This window comes from Seriola aureovittata, chromosome 17, assembly GCF_021018895.1.
Source record: "Seriola aureovittata isolate HTS-2021-v1 ecotype China chromosome 17, ASM2101889v1, whole genome shotgun sequence".
NCBI classification, from domain to species: domain Eukaryota; kingdom Metazoa; phylum Chordata; class Actinopteri; order Carangiformes; family Carangidae; genus Seriola; species Seriola aureovittata.
Window position 1 is genome coordinate 24,632,625 of NC_079380.1, and position 21,029 is coordinate 24,653,653.

At 43.1% G+C, this 21,029-nt stretch overlaps 1 protein-coding gene across 4 annotated transcripts; it reads right to left on the reverse strand.

Moving 5' to 3' along the window:
- Window positions 1-357: 357 nt before the first annotated feature.
- On the reverse strand, window positions 358-20,533 carry si:ch73-366l1.5 (FILIA-N KH-like domain-containing protein). Of its 4 annotated transcripts, XM_056402594.1 has the most exons (5): window positions 20,088-20,532; window positions 9,371-10,034; window positions 7,859-7,958; window positions 6,844-6,907; window positions 2,330-2,717 (listed from the first exon to the last, which is right to left on the reverse strand). In XM_056402594.1, exons 1-4 carry the CDS (start codon window positions 20,376-20,378, stop codon window positions 6,874-6,876), a joined length of 1,089 nt encoding a protein of 362 aa, XP_056258569.1. In that variant the 5' UTR covers window positions 20,379-20,532; the 3' UTR covers window positions 2,330-2,717; window positions 6,844-6,873. The 4 variants fall into 4 exon arrangements, with proteins under 4 accessions (XP_056258567.1, XP_056258569.1, XP_056258570.1 ...); XM_056402592.1 differs by lacking the exons at window positions 2,330-2,717; window positions 6,844-6,907 and adding an exon at window positions 358-965 and having other exon boundaries at window positions 20,088-20,533; XM_056402595.1 differs by lacking the exon at window positions 6,844-6,907 and having other exon boundaries at window positions 20,088-20,531.
- Between the last annotated feature and the right edge of the window lie 496 nt (window positions 20,534-21,029).

Genomic DNA, 21,029 nt, shown 5'->3' on the forward strand with positions numbered 1-21,029 from the left:
GTTCCTGTAAGTTAGCAGCTAATGCTACTGGCATGTTTTCACTTGATCTTACTATTAAATTTATTGAGAGCAAAGTTAATGTCAATAATGCCTAAAGCTAACCTTGTAATATTTGGGAGGAGCTAAAGCTATCTGTTATTATAATGTCCAACTAACGCTACCCTTGAAATTTCCTAAAGTAGCAGCTAATGCTAGCCTTATAATGTTGAAGCTTAAGACAGCTAATAATAGCCTTGTAGTTATGTATTATAATCTCATATCATAATGAATCCACGACCAAGAAGTTTTATATTCATATTTTTAATATAATGAAAAAAGTCATTAAATAATTCATGTGAAATAAAACTTACAATTAAACTCAGTGAAAACTCTTGTCTATGTAAAAATCACACAAAAGCAAAAAGAGTCAGATACTGTCAACGTTACTCAGAATAAGCAGTTACAGTCTTAAACATGAAAATATGAAAGTCATAATGTTCTGATAGAAAAGTTCTGATATATTAAGAATACTAATATTACTACTAATATTTGGGGCAAAATGAAATATTGACAAAAAAAATCTACAAATTAAAAAAAAGTTGTATTTTAAGAAAAAAAGATGAAATATTTGAAGAAATAAATTGTAACATTTCATGAAAAAAGTTGTAATATTCAAACAGACAAATAATAGAGACAAATAATATTTGATTATTATATATCTATTGAATATTTTAACTGACCAAAGTTACAGATGTCATCGTTACAAAGTAAATCTAGTGTTTTACATTCAAGTCTCCTTAAGTGTTGCCACGGTAACGGTAACGAGGTGGACTCCCTGAGTGGACGGACAGTGTCTCGGTGTGGGCGTGTCTTAAAGGGAGTAGAGCTTCAGCTGCTCCTCCATGTCTCCCTCCGTCACCTCCCCCAGCGCCTCCTGGTTCTCCCTCAGCAGCAGGAAGATGGCCGCCAGCTGCTCCTGTTGCACCCTGGGAAGTCAGTCAACACACAAACACACACACACGCACACACACACACACATATGATGTCCTGTGCTGCTGACATGTCATGGGATTCATACACTGATCCTGGATCAGGATCCTGGATCAGGATCCAGGATCGGGATCAGGATCCTGATCCAGGATCCAGGACCAGGATCCTGGATCCTGATCCAGGATCCTGGACCACGTTGGGCAGGAATCAGAGTTTTCTCCGTCATGTTTTCCAGGTCACTCCATTCTCAGACAGAACGCTCATTAACGGACACGGGAACAAGCTCAGTACAAGAGTGTGAAGAACCTTAACGACAAGAACCAACCAGAGCTCGACACCTGGTCCAGTCCTCAGTCTGACGCGTGGCTCGAGACTAAGACACAAAGTTTAACGACTTCATTCAACAGCCAGCTCTCAGGTGGCATCAGCTGACGCTCCAGTCAGCACTCGAGGAAGGTGAAGAAATAAACGCTGGAAAAACGTTGAAATGAAAATAAAAACACAACCTGGTCGTCACTATAATTGGGTGCTGGACCGGAACCCGGGTCATCTCCACAGCGCCAAGGGGTTTCCCTCCAACACACGTTCAAGTTACAAAAACAAACGTATGAAAGTCGTTACTGGTTCCAACATCAGGACCGATCACGTTTCCTCCAGACAGACAGTAAAAGGTGTGTGTGTGTGTTGTGAGTACAGTGTGTGTGTTGTGAGTACAGTGTGTGTGTGGTTGTGAGTACAGTGTGTGTGTGTGTGTGTGTGTGTGTTTGTGTGTGTGTGTGTGTGTGGTTGTGTTGTGAGTACAGTGTGTGTGTGTGTGTGTGTGTTGTGTTGTGAGTACAGTGTGTGTGGTGTTGTGAGTACAGTGTGTGTGTGTGTGTGTGTGTGTGTTTGTGTGTGTGTGTGTGTGTGGTTGTGTTGTGAGTACAGTGTGTGTGTGTGTGTGGTTGTGTTGTGAGTACAGTGTGTGTGTGTGTGGTTGTGTTGTGAGTACAGTGTGTGTGTGTGTGTGGTTGTGTTGTGAGTACAGTGTGTGTGTGTGTGGTTGTGTTGTGAGTACAGTGTGTGTGTGGTTGTGTTGTGAGTACAGTGTGTGTGTGGTTGTGTTGTGAGTACAGTGTGTGTGTGTGTGTGTGTGTGTGTGTGTGTGTGTGTGTGTGTGTGTGGTTGTGTTGTGAGTACAGTGTGTGTGTGTGTGTGTGTGTGTGTGGTCGGATGGATGTATTTATCGCTCTGTGTAAGTCGCCTCTCGTTATTTGAAGTGTTTAGACGAAGGAGGAAAAGACGCTGTGATGAGGAAACACAAATATCACATTTCACAAGCGTCTCTCTCTCAGCTGGAACAAACCACTAACAACACGTGTTCGGTTTCACACATTTATTTCATTTATTTCAACATTTAAACCAAACTCAGAAGAAAATCCACCTGAAGGGACGTTTGTTTTGTTCTTCAGGAGCAGCTCGTCGTTCACTTCCTGTCGGATCACACTGAACAGGCTAAACACTCACAACCGCCACACACACCGTTTCTGTTAAAGCTCCTCCTCCACTTCGAGCTTTGACGCCTGAAATTCTGCGACACTAAGAAGCAGAAAAACTCCTGAAGGCACTTTGGTGTAAAGACGTTTGCAGGCCTGAAAGAAGTGAAGTAAAATAAAGAAAGGCAGGTTTTTAAATCCCTACAAAACTGCATAGCTGAAGGTTTCAGGTTCCTCCTCCTCCTCCTCCTCCTCTTCGTCTTCACAGATCAGCTGAAAGAAAACACAGAAGAAGAAGTTGAGACACGGAAACTCGTGTTTGTGTCAAATGAATCAGACACAAAATGTACGACAGTTTTTGAAAGGAGCAAAACAACTGAATAACAAACCAAGCAGCTTTCTTTCCGAGAATTAAATAAAGCTTCAGGCGTCTGTTCATCAGCTGACTGACGGAAATCATCGACATCAACACAGACGGGTTCAGACCCGACGCTCAGTGACACAGGTGACGAAGCTCCGGCAGTTTCCAGGTTCTCACCTTCATTATTAATGAAGCTGCTGCAACAATTATTTTCTTGATTCATTGTTTGGTCGATAAAATGTTGAAAATAGCAACAAAAAAAGAAAAAAGAAAAAAGAAAAGCAGGAAATTCTGACATCGGAGAAACTGAGTCTGTGGAATCAGTAATTAGCAATCAGTTAACAAATCTGTTGCTGATTAATCATCTATTGATTAATTACTTTCACCTTAATAATCTAGGGGGAGAGAGAGAGAGAGAGAGAGAGAGAGAGAGAGAGAGAGAGAGACAGAGAGAGAGAGACAGAGACAGAGAGAGAGAGAGAGAGAGAGACAGAGGGAGAGAGAGAGAGAGAGAGAGAGAGAGAGAGAGAGACAGAGAGAGAGGGAGACAGAGACAGAGAGAGAGAGAGAGACAGAGGGAGAGAGAGACACAGAAACAGAGAGAGAGAGAGAGACAGAGACAGAGAGAGAGGGAGACAGAGAGAGAGGGAGACAGAGAGAGAGAGAGACAGAAACAGAGAGAGAGAGAAACAGGAAACCTGTCGGAGCTTCGTGTCTGATCGTCACGACAGAAACTTTATATATAATACAACATTGAAAAAGTGAGAAATTAAACTTGTAACTGCAGGTCACTGAGCTGCTGTAAGTCTCTGACTCAATGTGTGTGTGTGTGTGGGGGGGTGTGTGTGGGGGGGTGTGTGTGTGGGGGGGTGTGTGTGTATGTGTGTGTGGGGGTGTGTGTGTGTGTGTGTGTGTGTGTGTGTGTGGGGGTGGGGGGGGGTGTTATTAGTTGGGTATCACTGGCTGAAACCACTAACAGATGATGTCATCAGTTCACAGCTGAGTTAACGAACCTCGGAGCGGCAGCACTCACCGTTAGCTGTGGTGTTAGCGGGCGGCATGCAGGGTTAGCAGCAGAGCAGCTGGAGCACAGCTGGAGCACAGCTGGACAGAAGCTGACAGATGTGACTGAGATAAAAGCAGAGGCCTGAGACGTCACAGCTGGACGTCTGAACGACACACACCTTCATCACCGTACGTTCGCTCTTCCACCGTTTATAAACTATATTCTGTTAAATTAAATAATATTAAAATCCAGTGTAAGAGTCATTCCATATTTGGAGATTGATAAATGTGAATCCGTTGCAAATTTATCGATCCTCAAAATGTGTGAAGACACTTGACCTTATAGAAAATAAATATAAAATAAAAATGATTATAAAGAAGAATGGAGACAAGAACTTTGCAGGAACTTTTTAACATAAAGACTTTTTAACGTTCTGAATGTTTACAAACCGATCAATCAATTGATGAATGGAAAAAATAATCAGAAAATTTATCCATAAAGGGAAAAAAAATAATAATTAGTTGAGTAATAATGACGATGATGTGATATACAACAGTCAAACTTTTACTTTTGATACTTAAATTAAATTTTACATTTTCACAGTGTGGCGTTACTTTGTTTTTCTCACTTTAGTAAAGTATCTGAATATTTCCACTTACTGCGTTCACTTACTCTAGAACTTTAATTTGAAGTTCTTGTACTTCCTTCTTCTCCTGCAACATGTCGGAGGGAAACGTTGGACTTTTCACTTAAACTCACTGATCTGATTATTTTAGTTTCCAGCTGCACAAAACTCTTAAGGTTTAATTTCTCCTTAGCTGAGTCACTTAAGGGTGTTCCCAGAATTTCTTAAAAGTTTCCTTACTGAAGGAAAAAAGTAAAGAAATTTACAGCAGTAAAATTCTACAGTTTCCATGGAGACCGTTGATTTGCTGCCATTAGCACCTGTGATACCTGTGATCACTTTTGGGAAGAGGGAAACATTAAAGGAGCTGAAGGGATTCCTGAAGTTTGAGACGAAGATCAGGAGAAAAGCTTTTAACCTGAAGGAAAATCTTAACTCAAAGTGTTTTATTATCATTTATTAGTTTTCAGATTATTAATACAAAGGATGAGTTATGAATCATTACTGTAAAGGAAGAGAAGATGAAGAGAAGACCTTTCTATCATTAGATAAAACACAGCTCTCAGTGCGTCTGCACAGACACTGGTGGAGTTTCTCTGGGTGTAATGCCGGTGTGTGTCCAGCAGAGGGCGCTCACACACTGACGTCCAGCAGCTGCGTCACACGTGCACGTGGGCCGGACGCTGCTGTGGAGTTTGGCAGGTGGCTCCTAAAATCTGAGCTGCACTGATATTAAAGTGGGAAATATTGGTTTTAAAAACCACAGAAATATAATGAAATAAAATCCACTGCAGCAAAAACTACGGTTCAAACGATGATGTTACATTTACTCAAATACTGGACTTTACTTTTGAGGTTAATTAATTAATTGGTTTTAAAAAAGTATTTTAGTTTTTTCCATTTTCTGCCACTTTATACTTTTACTCCACATTTCACTTTTTACTGAACGTCATTTATTTGATTTACATTTAAGTTTATTTGAACTTTTTTACAGAATCAGATTAAAAAGATAAAATATAACAAAAATAATAAATGTGTTATTTTAGATGCAGATCAGACTTTATTGATCTTCAGAGGGAAACTCAAGAAATAAACTGATGAAAAAGTTTTGTTTGTTTCTCTTGGTTTGATTTATGAAGAGGAACTGTTTCGTTTCCTGACACGATATTTACATATTAACATAGAAACACTGTGCAGCTCTTTCCACTTTAACATCTGTGTATTTGTTGCACATTTCTGTCTCATATTAAAGTTCTGATTGTTATTGTACTTTATTAAAGTTGAACTGAATTGAACCAAACGCTCCGACACTGAAGGTGAGAAACAAAACGTCTATAAATATCTTTGTTTTCTCACCGATTTATTTCCTTCCTCATTCAAACTGCGTCTGTGACATCAGCTGTGAAGGAGCAGGAAGTGTCTTTAGTGTTTCCTATAAGCTTCCTATAGGATCCTTTGTGTTTCCTGTATGGATCCCATCCCCCCTGAGCACACATGACTCTCTCCGGGAGAGGACCAGCTCATGCACACTGGTTTCTACTGGTTTCTACTGGTTTCTACTGGGAGCTTTAACGCTGGGGAGGGGGGGGTGGGGGTCGTGTGTTCAGAGATCAGAGAGAGAGAGAGAGAGAGAGAAACCATCTGCAGCTCCGGACCGTGACACACAGCTGGAGTAACAGCTGGAGTAACACAGCTGGAGTAACACAGCTGGAGTAACAGCTGGAGTAACAGCTGGGTGTCTCCGTGGCAACAGATGAACCGTGTGTCTCCGGGACTGAACACATGGATCCGGTTCAAAGCCCCTGAACGTGGCGACGGAAAGTAACTAAGAACTTTTACTCAGTCAATCTGGAGTATTTTATTTTTCTCTTTTTCTTTCTTCATCACATTTCATCAGAGGGAAGATTATTCTCTCTGCTCCACAGTTTGACTTTAATATATATATTATATATATTATACACATATATGTCAACATGGCGTCTTATTCTGAAACAACCATCTTCACTGAAGTGAGTGTGTCGAGTAACAGCTGTTTTTGTTTAAATTAGAAGATTTGACAGTATCATGATGGTTATCGTGAGCTGATCAATACAATGTGATATTAAAGAGGAAGGGGGGGGTCAATCAGTACGGATAGACTGATTATTACTAGTATTGATCAATATCTATGCTGATGAATCTGTCAGTGATCCAGATGTTGCACCAGTGGGTGAAATTCGTGTTTTAACGAAACATGAAAAGATTTTTATTTTTTTTTTCTCACACAATTTAAAAGGAGCTGATGAACATTTGAGTGAAATCTGAGATTATAGATCAATAGATACGTCAGGTGTCATCAGTCTGTCCGTACCTGCGGGGGGGTCGGGTTGATCAGAGGGGAGGGCTGGAGGTAGAAACATCACCTTACCATCTGCTTCCTAACACTGTGTCAGCTGGATTACAGAGAGGTAAAGTCTGAGGTAAGCTCTACCCTGGAAAGATAAAGGTGGAGGAAGTCAGTGATCAGCTCCGTCTGTGGCACATGATCAATAATTCATCCAGTGAATGTGGAGTCAGAGGAATAAACATGTGCAGGTGTCGCTGCTCTCACATAGCAAACTGTTATCAGTGTCAGCGCGCCACAGAAGATGCTGCGTGCAGGAATTTATCCACTGTGTTTCCACATGATAAGAGATCAGGACGAACGGGACGCTGCGGGAGGCGTCGGCGCCACGAGCTGAGGACGGCGTTTATAGGAACTTATGGAGGGGAGAAGGAATGAGGAAGCTGGACGAGCTTCCTCCTCCGTCCCTCTTCATATTTACTCCTCTGTGATGTCACCAGGCACAAAGAGAAGAAAACTCTTTCCCTCCTCTGCCGCTCCTAAAAACCTCAGAGGAAACAAAATAAGGCGGCGCCGCCAAGCCACGAAACATTTTAAGACGTGAAAAAGCAGAGCGTCCAATCAGAGAGCTGCACACGTCGCCTCCCCCACGCTGAGAAAAAACCCTGTAAACTCTGCCATGTGAGTGTTTCCTCACTCGCCCTCGTGTGTCCAGCTTCAGGCTTCGCTGACGGACAGAGAGCGTGTGGAACAGCGGATTATATAACTGCTGCAGCTGGAAACAGCTGGAAACAGCAGCTCAGGCACCAGTCATTTAAATACAGCTCAAATTCACACGTTCAGTCTGACACCATGACGACCGCTCAGGTGTTCAGGATGTCACCTGAATCTCTGAAAACATGGACAGTGAATGAACAGTTGGTCAGCTGCAGAGGAAGAGGAGGAAGAAGAAGAGGAGAAAACAGAGCAGTTTGCCTTTCTGCCCATGCACCAGAGAAACACAATAAAACACAGAGCAGGAAGTGATTGTGTGTCTGCATTAACGAACGTCATGCCAGGCAGGATGGGGGGGGGGGGGGGGGGGGGGTGGTGAACTGACCTCTGCTCCTCCTCGATCTCCTCCTTGGTCATCAGCGTCTCAAACTTGCTCTGTTTCTTTCCTGGAGTGAACTTCACTTTATCTTCAGCTGCAGCCACGTCTGAAACAGAGCAGATACAGGAGGAGAGAGAGCGGTGAAGACCCGGAGTTACTGACCCCCCCCATACTGACCCCCCCCATAAAGCTGCTCCAGTGTAAAGGTGTGTGTCCATGTGTAGTGTGATTATAGATTATAGATCAGCTCTAGCTTCTATATTAATACTGTGAAAGTATCAAAGCCTCAGTCCACAGAGAAATGCACACAGCCTGTATTCAGAAACTGAGCCTTAAAACCAGCCGTCAGGACTTCTGGAACTTTGTGATGTCACAACAAAGCAGTCACCAAGCCCCGCCCACCTGGACCCACCATCCAAACCTTGCAGGATTTGGTTTCTCTGAGTGTTTTTACCTGAAATCTGCTGTATTTTTATTGGATCAGTCAGAAAACAGTCAGCCAATCAGAAGAGAGGCTCAGAGCCTCCTCTCTTCTGATTGGCTGACTGAGAGAGGAGATGTAAATGTTTACGTTTAACTCTTTCCTCTGTCAGTCAGTGGGTTTACTTTGCTGTCACTCCACGTATGCTAAATGTGTTAGCATGCCTACTTAATGTAGTGTGCGGTGCAACTGTTAGCCACACACACACACACACACACACACACAACACACACACACACACACACACACACACACACACACACACACACACTGCGTCTCAGGTTGGACATAAAGCTGATTGTCAGTCTGGACAGCGGCTGTTGTTCAGAGAAGCCAAGTGCTGGTTCAAGATTAAGTATCATCCTCTTAAAGCAGATGGCTGCTCCACACACACACACACACACACACACACACACACACACACACACACACACACACACACACACACACACACACACACACACACACACAGTCACTACAGTCAGAAACAGCCTGTAAACAGCTGGTAAAGACTGGTCATCATGCGGCTGCTGTTTCCGCTGGTTAATCTCCTGCTCGTCTGACTCAGTGTTTGTCTTTAAATGTATTGATTATTAATCAGTGATTGATAATGATTGTTATTCCCTGTGTTATACTCTGTGCTGACGCCTGGCAGCTCTTCTCTGCTCACTCTTATCAGCTGAGCGCAGCCGCCGACAGGAGGCTGCTTTCAACACAGACATATAGATTGTTTACATGCACTACATGTTGTTGTTGTTGTTGTTATTATTACACACACAGTTCGTCCTCAGATCAGTGTGTCTGTACTCACGTCCAATCAGCTGATGTTTCTCCATATTTGTCTCATTTTCACAGAAACCAATAAAAACACAAACAACAACAACGTCTTTAAAAACTTTCATCATCATCTGAACTCAAGGTCCACTTTCTACTTCTGGAGCTTTCAGCTGCACCTCGCGCTCTTCATCAGGTGATAACGGCTGAAATAAAAGTGAAACATCCCAAAAACATTTCTGTCATCCATTCAGGAGTCTTACCGTTGTTGAGGACGGTCTCCGGTTCAGGTTCTGGTTCAGGTTCCTGTGAGGCCTCTACAGCAGGTTCAGGGCCCGGCAGGTCTTCTGTCGACCCAGGGACCAGCTCGGGTAAAGACTCCTCCACAACCTTCTCTGGTTCAGCCACGGGCTCAGGGACCGCTTCAGGTACCGCTTCAGACTGGACCACAGGATCTGGATCAGGCACAGCTACAGGTTCTGGGGCTGCAGCTGGTTCTGGGACTGGTTCTGGGGCTGACACTGGTTCTGGGGCTGCAGCTGGTTCTGGGACTGGGACTGGTTCTGGGGCTGCAGCTGGTTCTGGGACTGGTTCTGGTTCTGGGGCGGACACTGGTTCTGGGGCTGACACTGGTTCTGGGGATGCAGCTGGTTCTGGGACTGGTTCTGGTACTGATACTGGCTCCTGTGCAGTTTCTGGCTCTGGAATAAGTTCTGGTACTGCAGCTACTTGTTGTGCTTTAACTGGTTCTGGAACAGTCTCTGGTACTTTTACTGGTTCTGGGGCAGGTTCTGGCTCTGATACTGGTTCTGGAACAGTCTCTGATACTGTGACAGGTTCTGGTACTTTTGCTGCTTCTGGAACAGTTTCTGGTTCTTTTACTGGTTCCTGGACAGGTTCTGGTGCTGATACTGGTTCTGGGACAGCCTGGAAAGAAACGAATTGAAAACAGTTAGCAAACAGTGACAGTTTATTGATCAGCGTGTCGTTGTGGATCGGGATCAGGTTCGGTCCCTAAAACAGAAACCAGAAGGTTCTGTCTCCAGACCCGGACCAGTTTGTTAAATCTTCATTTTACACACTGAGACGTACAAGCAGGTGTTAAAAACCAGCCGTCAGGACTTCTGGAACTTTGTGATGTCACAACAAAGCAGTCACCAAGCCCCGCCCACCTGGACCCACCATCCAAACCTTGCAGGATTTGGTTTCTCTGAGTGTTTTTACCTGAAATCTGCTTTATTTTTATTGGATCAGTCAGAAAACAGTCAGCCAATCAGAAGAGAGGCTCAGAGCCTCCTCTCTTCTGATTGGCTCACCAACCTGTTGTTACTAGAGCTCCAGAGAGAAGCCTGAGAGAGGAGATGTAAAACTACACTGAGATGGTTTTTATATCTTCTGATGGATCAACACTTCAAATAAAACACAGAAGAAGAAACATGGAGCTTTAATGTTAAATATTATTTAGCTCATTGTGAGTCTGAGTTATTTGCTCTGAAGCGTCGCTGCGATCAGATTCCTCACTGATCAAAGGGATAATAAATATATCATCCGCGAGTTAAGGATATTTGAACATGTACATTGTGCTGACTGGACCGTCGACCTCTGACCTCTGGCAGTGAGTGTCATGTGGGTGACTGTCAGCTGCAGCTCCTTGTGGAGGATCATCCGCCGCCTGCCGCTGACACCAGGACAAATAAAACCCTCTCCAGTGTCCAGCAACCTGTCCTTTCCCTGCCACCTGACAACACACACACACACACACACACACACACACACACACACACACACACACACCTGTCTGTGGGGAAGTGCTGAGTTTGCACAGATCGACATCGGAGCAGCAGATCCTGTTTCTGCTCCGTCCAGTCAGTAAATAATAAATATGTTAACGACTCTTTTATAACGAAGGAGGGTTCAAGCACGGTGCGTTTACGCTGATTTAAATAATCCTCGTAGAATTTCACGTTAACTTTTAGAACGTGAAGAACAATCAGAGTCTGTGGCAGGTGGAATTAAAGCTTCATCATCATCATCATCACACACAGTGAAATTCAACCCGTTTCCTGGTCCGACGAAAATGAGTCGGAACAATGAGGCCGGTTCACCGAGCGCACGGATTAACACAACAGGTGTGTTTAACCAGTGGGAAGCAACTCAACCACCTGAGTCTCCTCTGCTCCACCACGTGTGTCTGACAGCTGCTTTTCAGAGTAAAACACACCATGCTTTGTTAAAGATCCAACTGCCCAACAGTAAATGCAAATTGTGGATTAATCAATTAGTTGTTTAACTGAAAATGAATTGGTATTTACTTTGATCATTTAAGTCAAACATTTGCCAAATATTTTATTGTTGCAGTTTCTCAAATGTGAAGATTTTCTGTTTTTCTTTCATTTTAATGTTTTAAAATCAGTTTTATGATGTTGAGGTTTGGACAAAACAAACATTAGATAAAGATGAATAAATATAAAGCAATGAGTCAGTTCAAAGACAAAACAACCAGAAGGTTAATCGTTAAAGAAAATATTACATATATATATATAATATATATATATATTTAAAAAAGAGCTTCAGCAGTGAAACGATGTTCTTTAATGTACGAGTAATAATCTAATGATAAAATACATGTTTCCTACTTTTCCTGATTCAACTCTCATGCTTTTCCCTGTAACAGTGTATTTCTAGAGTGTTATTTTATAGAGTATTTAGAGTGTATTTTACTGTATATTCTTACAGAGTATTTCACAGAGTATTTATTACAGTGTAATATTAATACTTAGTAAAGGAGCTGAATATTTCTCCACCAGAGGATGAATTTGAGGACGGAGTCAGTGTCTCTGTCTGGACCCATCAGTCAACACCAGCCTCGGTTCTGCTGCTGCTGACTCACTGCAGGGACAACTGGTGGCACCGGGGGGGGGGGGGGGGGGGGGGGGGGGGGCATCAGGCCCGACTGTATTAAACTCCTCCTGCCGCTCGCCTGCTCTCCTAATCCCACAGCCTCCCTCCCTCCCTCCCTCCCGGCCGGAAGCAACCGTCCCTTCCTCTGAATTCCTCAGCAATGAAACACAGAAATAAATCTCCACACCAGCGAAACAAAGCGCTCACGCTCACGCTCACGCTCACGGACCTGAACGCAGAGTCATTAAAACGCCTCATGAGTCAGCAGGATGACCAACTGCTTCTTTTACTGCTGCCTAAATTGGGCAAACATGTTTGTTGGGTGAGTGAGTCGCACATGAGATCATCGTGTGTGAGGCAGTAATTTCTACTTTGAGGAATGAATCAACAGAGCAGCATGAAGACGTTACAGAAGACCAGCTGTGCCACAGAAAAATGATATGGTCAATCTAATTTGTTTCATCAAATTGTATTTAAAATAAAATACGATACTGAATCGAGATTTACGAGACACAAAATCATGATTCTCAAATTCTGAATCAAAACTATGAGAAACAAGATAAACATCCTCAATCAAGGTGAGAAAATGAAGTAGGATTATGAGATACTACATCCAGATTAAAAAACAGTGAATTCACAGCGTCACAGCGTAAATGAAGATATGATATTAAAGGGAGTTTATGAGATACTGAGTCAAAATACTCATTTCACAGTATAAATAAATATGGTCATCTTTAGTTTATGACACGATATTAGTACAAAATACTGAATCCAGATTATAAAATACTGAATCCAGATTATAAAATACTGAATCCAGATTATAAAATACTGAATCCAGATTATAAAATACTGGATCCAGATTATAAAATACTGAATCCAGATTATAAAATACTGAATCCAGATTATAAAATACTGAATCCAGATTACAACAGAGTAAAAATCAAGAGTAAATTTAAAAGACTGAGGCATTTTGCAAAAGCAGCTGTGCCGCTCTGGATCAGTCCGACCCGTCGGCCGTTCTGACCTCTGAGTGCATTTCCTGGATAATATATATCCCCTCTGTAACATTACACTGAGTGCCTCACTCTTAAAAGCCATTTTAGCTCTAACAGGGAGCAGAGGATCGGCATCAGATCTCTTGGCATGTGGGGAATTTACTGAACTACCTGAGCAAACACTAAAGAGGAAGCGGTTCCAGCTGGTGAAGAGCCTGAAGGGGGGGGGGGGGGTGTTACTGTTGAATTCTTCCTAAAGACCAACATGTTCTGCTGAGGGTGAACGGAGCTCGGCGGTTGGATGCGGTTTCTCTTCTTGAGGTCGGGCGGCACAGAGTGGAGGTCTGAGGTCTGAGGTCTGAAGTCTGAGGTCTGAGGTCTGAGGTCTGAAGTCTGAGGTCTGAGGTCTGAAGTCTGAAGTCTGAAGTCTGAAGTCTGAGGTCTGAGGTCTGAGGTCTCAGGTCTCAGGTCTGAGGTCTGAGGTCTGAAGTCTCAGGTCTCAGGTCTCAGGTCTGAGGTCTCAGGTCTGAAGTCTGAAGTCTGAAGTCTGAGGTCTGAGGTCTGAGGTCTGAGGTCTGAAGTCTGAAGTCTGAGGTCTGAGGTCTGAGGTCTGAGGTCTCAGGTCTGAGGTCTGAGGTCTGAGGTCTGAGGTCTGAGGTCTGAAGTCTGAAGTCTGAAGTCTGAAGTCTGAGGTCTGAGGTCTGAAGTCTCAGGTCTGAGGTCTGAAGTCTCAGGTCTGAGGTCTGAAGTCTGAAGTCTGAGGTCTGAAGTCTGAAGTCTGAGGTCTGAAGTCTGAGGTCTGAAGTCTGAAGTCTGAGGTCTGAAGTCTCAGGTCTGAAGTCTGAGGTCTGAGGTCTGAGGTCTGAAGTCTGAAGTCTGAGGTCTGAGGTCTGAAGTCTCAGGTCTGAACTCTGAAGTCTCAGGTCTGAAGTCTGAGGTCTGAGGTCTGAGGTCTGAGGTCTGAAGTCTCAGGTCTGAACTCTGAGGTCTCAGGTCTGAAGTCTGAGGTCTGAGGTCTGAGGTCTGAGGTCTGAAGTCTGAAGTCTGAGGTCTGAAGTCTGAGGTCTGAAGTCTGAGGTCTGAAGTCTGAGGTCTGAGGTCTGAGGTCTGAGGTCTGAAGTCTGAAGTCTGAGGTCTGAGGTCTGAGGTCTGAAGTCTGAGGTCTGAGGTCTGAAGTCTGAAGTCTGAGGTCTGAGGTCTGAAGTCTGAGGTCTGAGGTCTGAAGTCTGAGGTCTGAGGTCTGAGGTCTGAGGTCTGAAGTCTGAGGTCTGAAGTCTGAGGTCTGAGGTCTGAGGTCTGAGGTCTGAGGTCTGAGGTCTGAGGTCTGAGGTCTGAAGTCTGAAGTCTGAGGTCTCAGGTCTGAGGTCTGAGGACAGACCTTCCATCTCTGTCCAAACACAGACTCATTGTTCCCTCCCCCTCTTATCTCCACTTCAGCTCTTTGACTCCGCCTCCATTCACACCACAGACGACCAACACTTCCACTCTGTTCTCTGAGCCAATAACCCATCGCACTGCGGCAGATAACTTCCTGTTTCAGGGAAATCTTTCACATGTGGATACAAATAATAAACTTGGCTCAAATCCTCCTTGGGCTTTTAACTCGAAAATTCAAGATGGCCGCCGTTTCTGGCAAGGAAATGTTATTTTTTGCTTTCTCATGTGAATAATCAAACATTTTAACTGTGAAACTTTTGGTTCTTCATTCATAATAAATAGTTTTCAAATATATACATGTGTTTTATGCAGAACCGTTCACGACATATTTGACGTCCTCAGAGTCTAAAACAGGGTTACATTACAAAATCCTGCGACGGAAACGGCGGCCATCTTGAAATGATGAGATTTCAAGTGGCCAATGGGATTTATTTCAAACGAAACAAACGGATTGTGATGCTTGATCACTGCAGTGATCTGCTGAAGAGCTTGTGATGTGGTGGAACAGAAGGTCGGAGCAGGAAGCAGCAGAAAGGACGAGACGCATAATGTCGACATGGAGCAGAGTGTCAGAGCAAAGTCCATGAAGAACTGCTCTCAGGTCTGTTAGAGACAAAGAGTCGGTCATCACCGCAGAGTCAATGTGTCCTTTGAATCCTCTCTGTCCGTCACTGTACATCCTCTGTTCACTCCCATGAATCACTGGGGGAAGGTCACTGCGGCGTGGCCAAAAAAGACCGAAACATGCCGGGATACGAGGGCGTGGCGGCCGCTCTGAAATCACCACAGAGGAGGAATTAGCTGATATGAAGCCAGTGTTTTCTCCTGGTTTTGATGCCCGGCCAACAGCACTGTGGGGCAGAGGTGTAGTGAGCCAGACCAGACCAGACCAGACCAGGCCAGGCCTCAGAGGGAGGAGGAGAGGCGGGAGCAGGGCCAGGCCAGGGGGAAATACCAGCAGAGGTATGTCAGACAGCAGAGGAGAAAACAGCTCTGTGAGCCAGTGACTTGCTGCCGTTCACAGCCTGATGAAACCCAAAGAGACGAGAGGTCAGCGAACGCCACACAGACCTCTCCTCACCTGGGGGAAAGGTGCCTGATGGGAGGCGTTAAAGTCCGAGGACGTGTGAGATTCAAGACTCAAATTTAAAACAGTTTCTGGGTAATTATGAAACATGAAATATGAACAAATATTAAATCCAAGGATCAGTAAAAACATTTCTTCATTAAGACGGACAAGATGAAAAAGGTTTTATTATTATTTTTGCACCATTAGTGGCACAAAACTCTATAAAAATGTAACTATGACAACAGGTTCGTTTTGAGGGAACTGGTTTTGGAAGAATCATGAAAAATTACAAACTGAAAGTTTATCAGAAGTAACTGAAACTCTTGCAGCCGCCCTGAGGTGTGTGACATGATGTAGAAACGTGCAGATGTGACTCGGAGAACAGCTGGCTCTGACACAGCTCTCCTCCCTCAGAGCACGCTCACATTTCCATATATGGAGAGCTGCATCGCCACGAGAGACGCAGTTTGCAATTTTCAAAGAATGAGGAGGGAGAAGAAGCGTTGGTCTGAGGAAAGCTGAGGTGAAGATGAGGAGGAGAAGAAGCAGCAGTGACGTCCTCCGTTGCCTCGGCTCCAGTCTCAGACAGAAACACTTTGACACAGACTGAGAAGCAGCTTCCTCTCCTCTCGCCTTGTTTAGGCTGCGGCGGACGGAGGCGGAGTCTCAGAGCCACACTGACCTCTGGCAGCAGGAAACCTCACAACTCTCAGTGTGGGTTCACACACACTTTCAGTTTCAGGATTAAACTAAATGTTTTTATTAAAAAACACTGAAATGATTATTTTTCTGAAATGATCTTTGAATCACATCTTCTTCTTCTGTGGTGGTTTAGCGACATAGAGAATTAGCTCCACCAGACGTTTATTTTGATGAAACAACGGACGACGGTTCTTTAATTCTCATTTTCTTTTGCAGATTTTCTCTTTATATTTGGAGGGAAACTTCCTCCTCTTCCCTCAGACTCTGCAGTCAGTTCTAGTTTTTAATAAAATAACAAATGATTTTTCATGTGAAGTCTGGGACGTTGATGCTGTGCAGCCGCACGAGTTGGACTCCCACTCGAAGACCAGAACAACGAGACTCGCTGTGTTTCAGAGACACAGAGACGTCCTTTATGTGGACAAAGAAAACTGTCAAATCTACCATGATGCACTGCGGCAGCCACAAGTGAGACAGCTGAGGGGTGAGCTGTGTGTGTAGGATAAGGTTATCAGTGTGGGGGGGGCGTGGCTGAAGACTGTTAGCTGCTCAGTGACACTCAGCCACAGGATTGATGTCCATGATACTTTTACAGCAGAGAGAGTCACATGACACACAGCGAGGTGTGTGGTCCAGTCGCTGTGTGACGCCGTTTTTAATACAACAGCAGAGAGCAAAGATTCAGTGTCGGTGACAGTTTGTTGTTTAACTTGTTTACTTGTCTTAGCATTAGCTCGCTAGGCTAACTCACCAGCCCTCGGCTTTGTTTACAGTAGGTGTATGAACCTACTTTACCTTCTACATTGTTAAAATGTTTGTTTATTTATATGAGAAAATAGTGGATGAACTCATTGCAAAAAATAATATTTCCTTGACCCAAATGGCGGCCATCTTGAATTTTCAAGTGGCTAACGTGTTTTATCAAAAACGTCCACGTGTGAAAGATTTCCCTGAAACATGAAGTCACCTGCTGCTGAGTGACGACTGACGCAGTTTTATCCTTTTAAAAATGAATCTTACTGTGTAAAAAGTGTCTCTGCAGAACTGAACGATGTGTTCAGGTGAAATAACAGGAACCTCCCAGCTGTCAATCATCATTACAGACCTGCGACACCGTGAACACAGGTGTAAATATAGGATGCATGTTCGGCACCAAATATAGACGCCCGGGCCGTCGCATGTTACAGCAGCGCTGTGCACATTCCTCAGGCTTTTTAAAGGGGGGGGGTCAACATGCAGAGAGACCTCTGACCAGAGAGAGGCATCTGAGCCGCTGCCAAATAACCCTGATTTGCATGTCGGTCTATAACATTAGCAGACATTCAAATGCTTCAGGACGGCTCACACACACTCGTCTGTGCACGGTGTCGCTCCGCGCTCGCCAACACAGCTCAACATTTTCATAAAGGCTCAACACTGTGTGCACAAGCAAATCAGCATCCAGGAATCAGGAAGAGACGGTGACGACGTCAGGCAGCAAAACATCAGCTGAGGAGTTTCCATTTCTAGAAGCTTCCTAAATTGATTATTGGACGTGTAAACGATCAATACAGTCATTCGTTTCAAAATGGCGACACACAAAGTCCAAGTTTTTTTAAGCTTTCTGTCAAATCGATCGATTTTTAACAATTAATGAAACAAACATGATTTAAATTATGATTTTTTTTAAAAAAGAACTGTTTTATGTGACAATAAATAATAATAATAAATCTGAGTCGACTGATCTGAGTCTTAAATATTGATCGAATTGATTGAAAGATAAATCTCAAATATCAGGAGATGGACTGTCGAGTCGTATCCCTGATCAAAGACTCTGTGACGCAGCAGCAGTAACGATCGATCAGACCGGATCAACAGCAGCCTGGTCTGATCTGTGATCAGCGTCCCACAGCTCTGGTCTGATTCATGCAACAATCATCAGGTGATGTATCATCAGTTTATAAACCTGGAGTCCCAACAGATCATCCAGAAATAAATATATCTCATGTACGATAAGAATCATTTTAAACTCCTAATGAAGACCATGAGATGCAGCTGAAAGCTGACACGTAGGCCTTACATGAACAGATTTGTAGTATCAAGTTTGTGAACACTAACTTTGTCATCAGCGACTCGATTAATCAGCAGAAAATTTATCTGTAACAATTTTGATAATCAATAGATCAATGAAGTCGTTTACTAAACATAAAAAATGTTTCTCTAACGTGTTTGAACAGATTTCCTGTTTCATGTCAGTGAGACGAAGCGTTGGCCGAACAAAACGAGACATTTGAAGACGTCACCGTGGGTTCAACATTTTAACGACTAAATAATTAATCGCAAAAATGATCACAACTCCTCCTCCAACCAGATCAACCATCGACCCTGATACCACCTACAGTTTGTAAACAAAGATGGACGTCGCCTCTGTGACGTCGCCCTCAGGTTTCTGAAGCTCAGAGTGAGCTGCTCTACCGTCGCCATGTTGGCAGCGTCTGACTCCGCCCCCTAACTCCCAGCTAATCCAAATATGGTCAAAGAGGAGGAGCCTGTGTGGAGCTCAGACTGCATGTGGCAAGCATACCCTCACCCACCTGTCACTCAAAGAGGCCACGCCCTCAATCCTCCATAACTGTAGTCCTTAATAAAATTTAAACAGGTGAGTTATATAAACAGGTGAGTTATATAAACAGGTGAGTTATATAAACAGGTGAGTTATATAAACAGGTGTCATGAAGGAGGAAATCAGCTCTAGAGACCAGAACAGTTTCTGTACCAGGCTGTAAACATGTTTATTTCTGCTGTAAAGTTGGACATTTTAACATGGGAGTCTATGGGGACTGACTCACTGTTGGAGCCAGACTCTAGTGGTCGTTAGAGGAACTGCAGCTTCCGGTTCTTCGGTGTTGATGCTTGAATACGACCCATAGAAGCGTCTCCTGAAATAACGCCCCCACGACAGCAGGCGTAACGGACCTTGGTTGTCATGGTTACAATAATAAACACACGGGCTGTACAGAGAGCAGCGTACCTACTTTCGTCGCCACGGTGATTTGGGTTAAAATAAGTTGATGCACCTCTATGACTTCCAGCTCGTTTCTTAAACAAAGACCAACATGAAACTAAATTCTCACTCAGGTGTTAATCAATAACTGATTCATCAAAACATAAAGAGTGTTAACTGAATAAAATGAGATGCAAAGTATAATTACAGTAGACACTATATAATTATTAATTAAAACTCTTATTTTAGACTTTATTATTTCTATCAAGACGCATCAGACTCAGGTGAGACTTTTAAATGTAGAAAAGCAGCAAAGCATTCTGGGAGAAGATGGAAGTAGAGAATCATTAATTAACATTAATTAACGTTGTCAGCTCTTTAGAAATGAAGCTGTAACATTATGGCTCCTGGCTGAGTGACAACACATCTTCTCATTATTTATTATTTGTGAAAATATTAATCATTAATTGACTGATCATTAATCGATACCAGAAATTATTCACTTAATTGCTTTAAGTAATTAAAAAATTTAAAAATACCAATATTTGGTTACTTTTTGTCCCTTTAACTTTCTGTGCTGCAAAATAAATTCCAATATTTTATTTTATGACTCAGCCAAAAAAGTAATTTAAAGTAATTTGTCACTTCCACCAAGCTTTTGTAAATATTTAAAATATGTTAATATATATTGTTTTCTATTTTTATTTGACCAAGTAAACTGAGAATCTTCAGCACAAACTTCCCTTCAAGATGAATAAATTCTTTCTTTTTTATTCTCTGTAGGTTAAAAAATGTAGATTGATAAGAAAAAATATTTTTTTGGCAACTTGAAATTGGTATCCATGTCATGATTAGAAATTCAATAAACTGATCAGAAAGAAAATCGATCTTACCTTCACTTGTGCGACCGGGACGTCCTGGATCTTCTCAGCGGCTCCGATGTCCTCCACAGCCGGAGCCGGAGCTTCTGGCCGCGGGGAGACTTCAGGCTCGGGTCGGAGCTGCTCTCCCAGAGCTCTGGACGGAGGGATGTCGTCTCCGTAGCCGACTTTAGGCTTCTTGTTCCCGGCTGAGGAGGAGGAGGAGGAGGCGTCGGGCTTCTTGCTGAGGAGCGACGAAGCGAAATAAATGGCAACGACGGTGAAAAGGATGGCGGGAATGACGACGGTCGGGTCCAGATCCATGATGGTGGTTTAATGAATGAAAAGTGTAAATGGTCAAAGTGTGTTTTCAGGAGAGTGTGTGCGCGTCAGAGAGGAGGACGGTGTGTGTTAATCAGGCTGCAGTCACACACACACTGAGCTGCGTCTCCACACGGTCTGACCTCATCAGCTGAGCCGACTCAACAGCTGGCACGAAACACACCTTCCGCTTTGGTTTCACATTAAAAGCCGCTACAGGATATTGCCAGCGGGTTTTCACAATAAAATGTCAAATGTCGTGTGTTTTTGCCAAAATACACACAAGACACAAACCTTTCAAATTAAGACAAAAAAGCTTAAATTTAAAAATGAAATAAAATAATGATTTCATTATTATATTTATTTTTTTATATAATTAAATTTCCTGTCATCATCACAGCTCCTGTCGTTACGATTCAATAAGAACACATTAAGACAAGTTATAGTCTACTTTTAACTGATCATAATTTCAAGGTAAGTCTTTAATTATGAGTAAATTAGGAGAAACCTTATTTTTAATCAATATAAAACAGTAAAACATAAAAAATGCCAAATACATAGTAAGATACAAATAGCTGATTAAACAATAATGAAACTCATCGTTACTCATATTCCTAAAAACAGCTCGGTTTATAACAAAATCACTGCAGAACT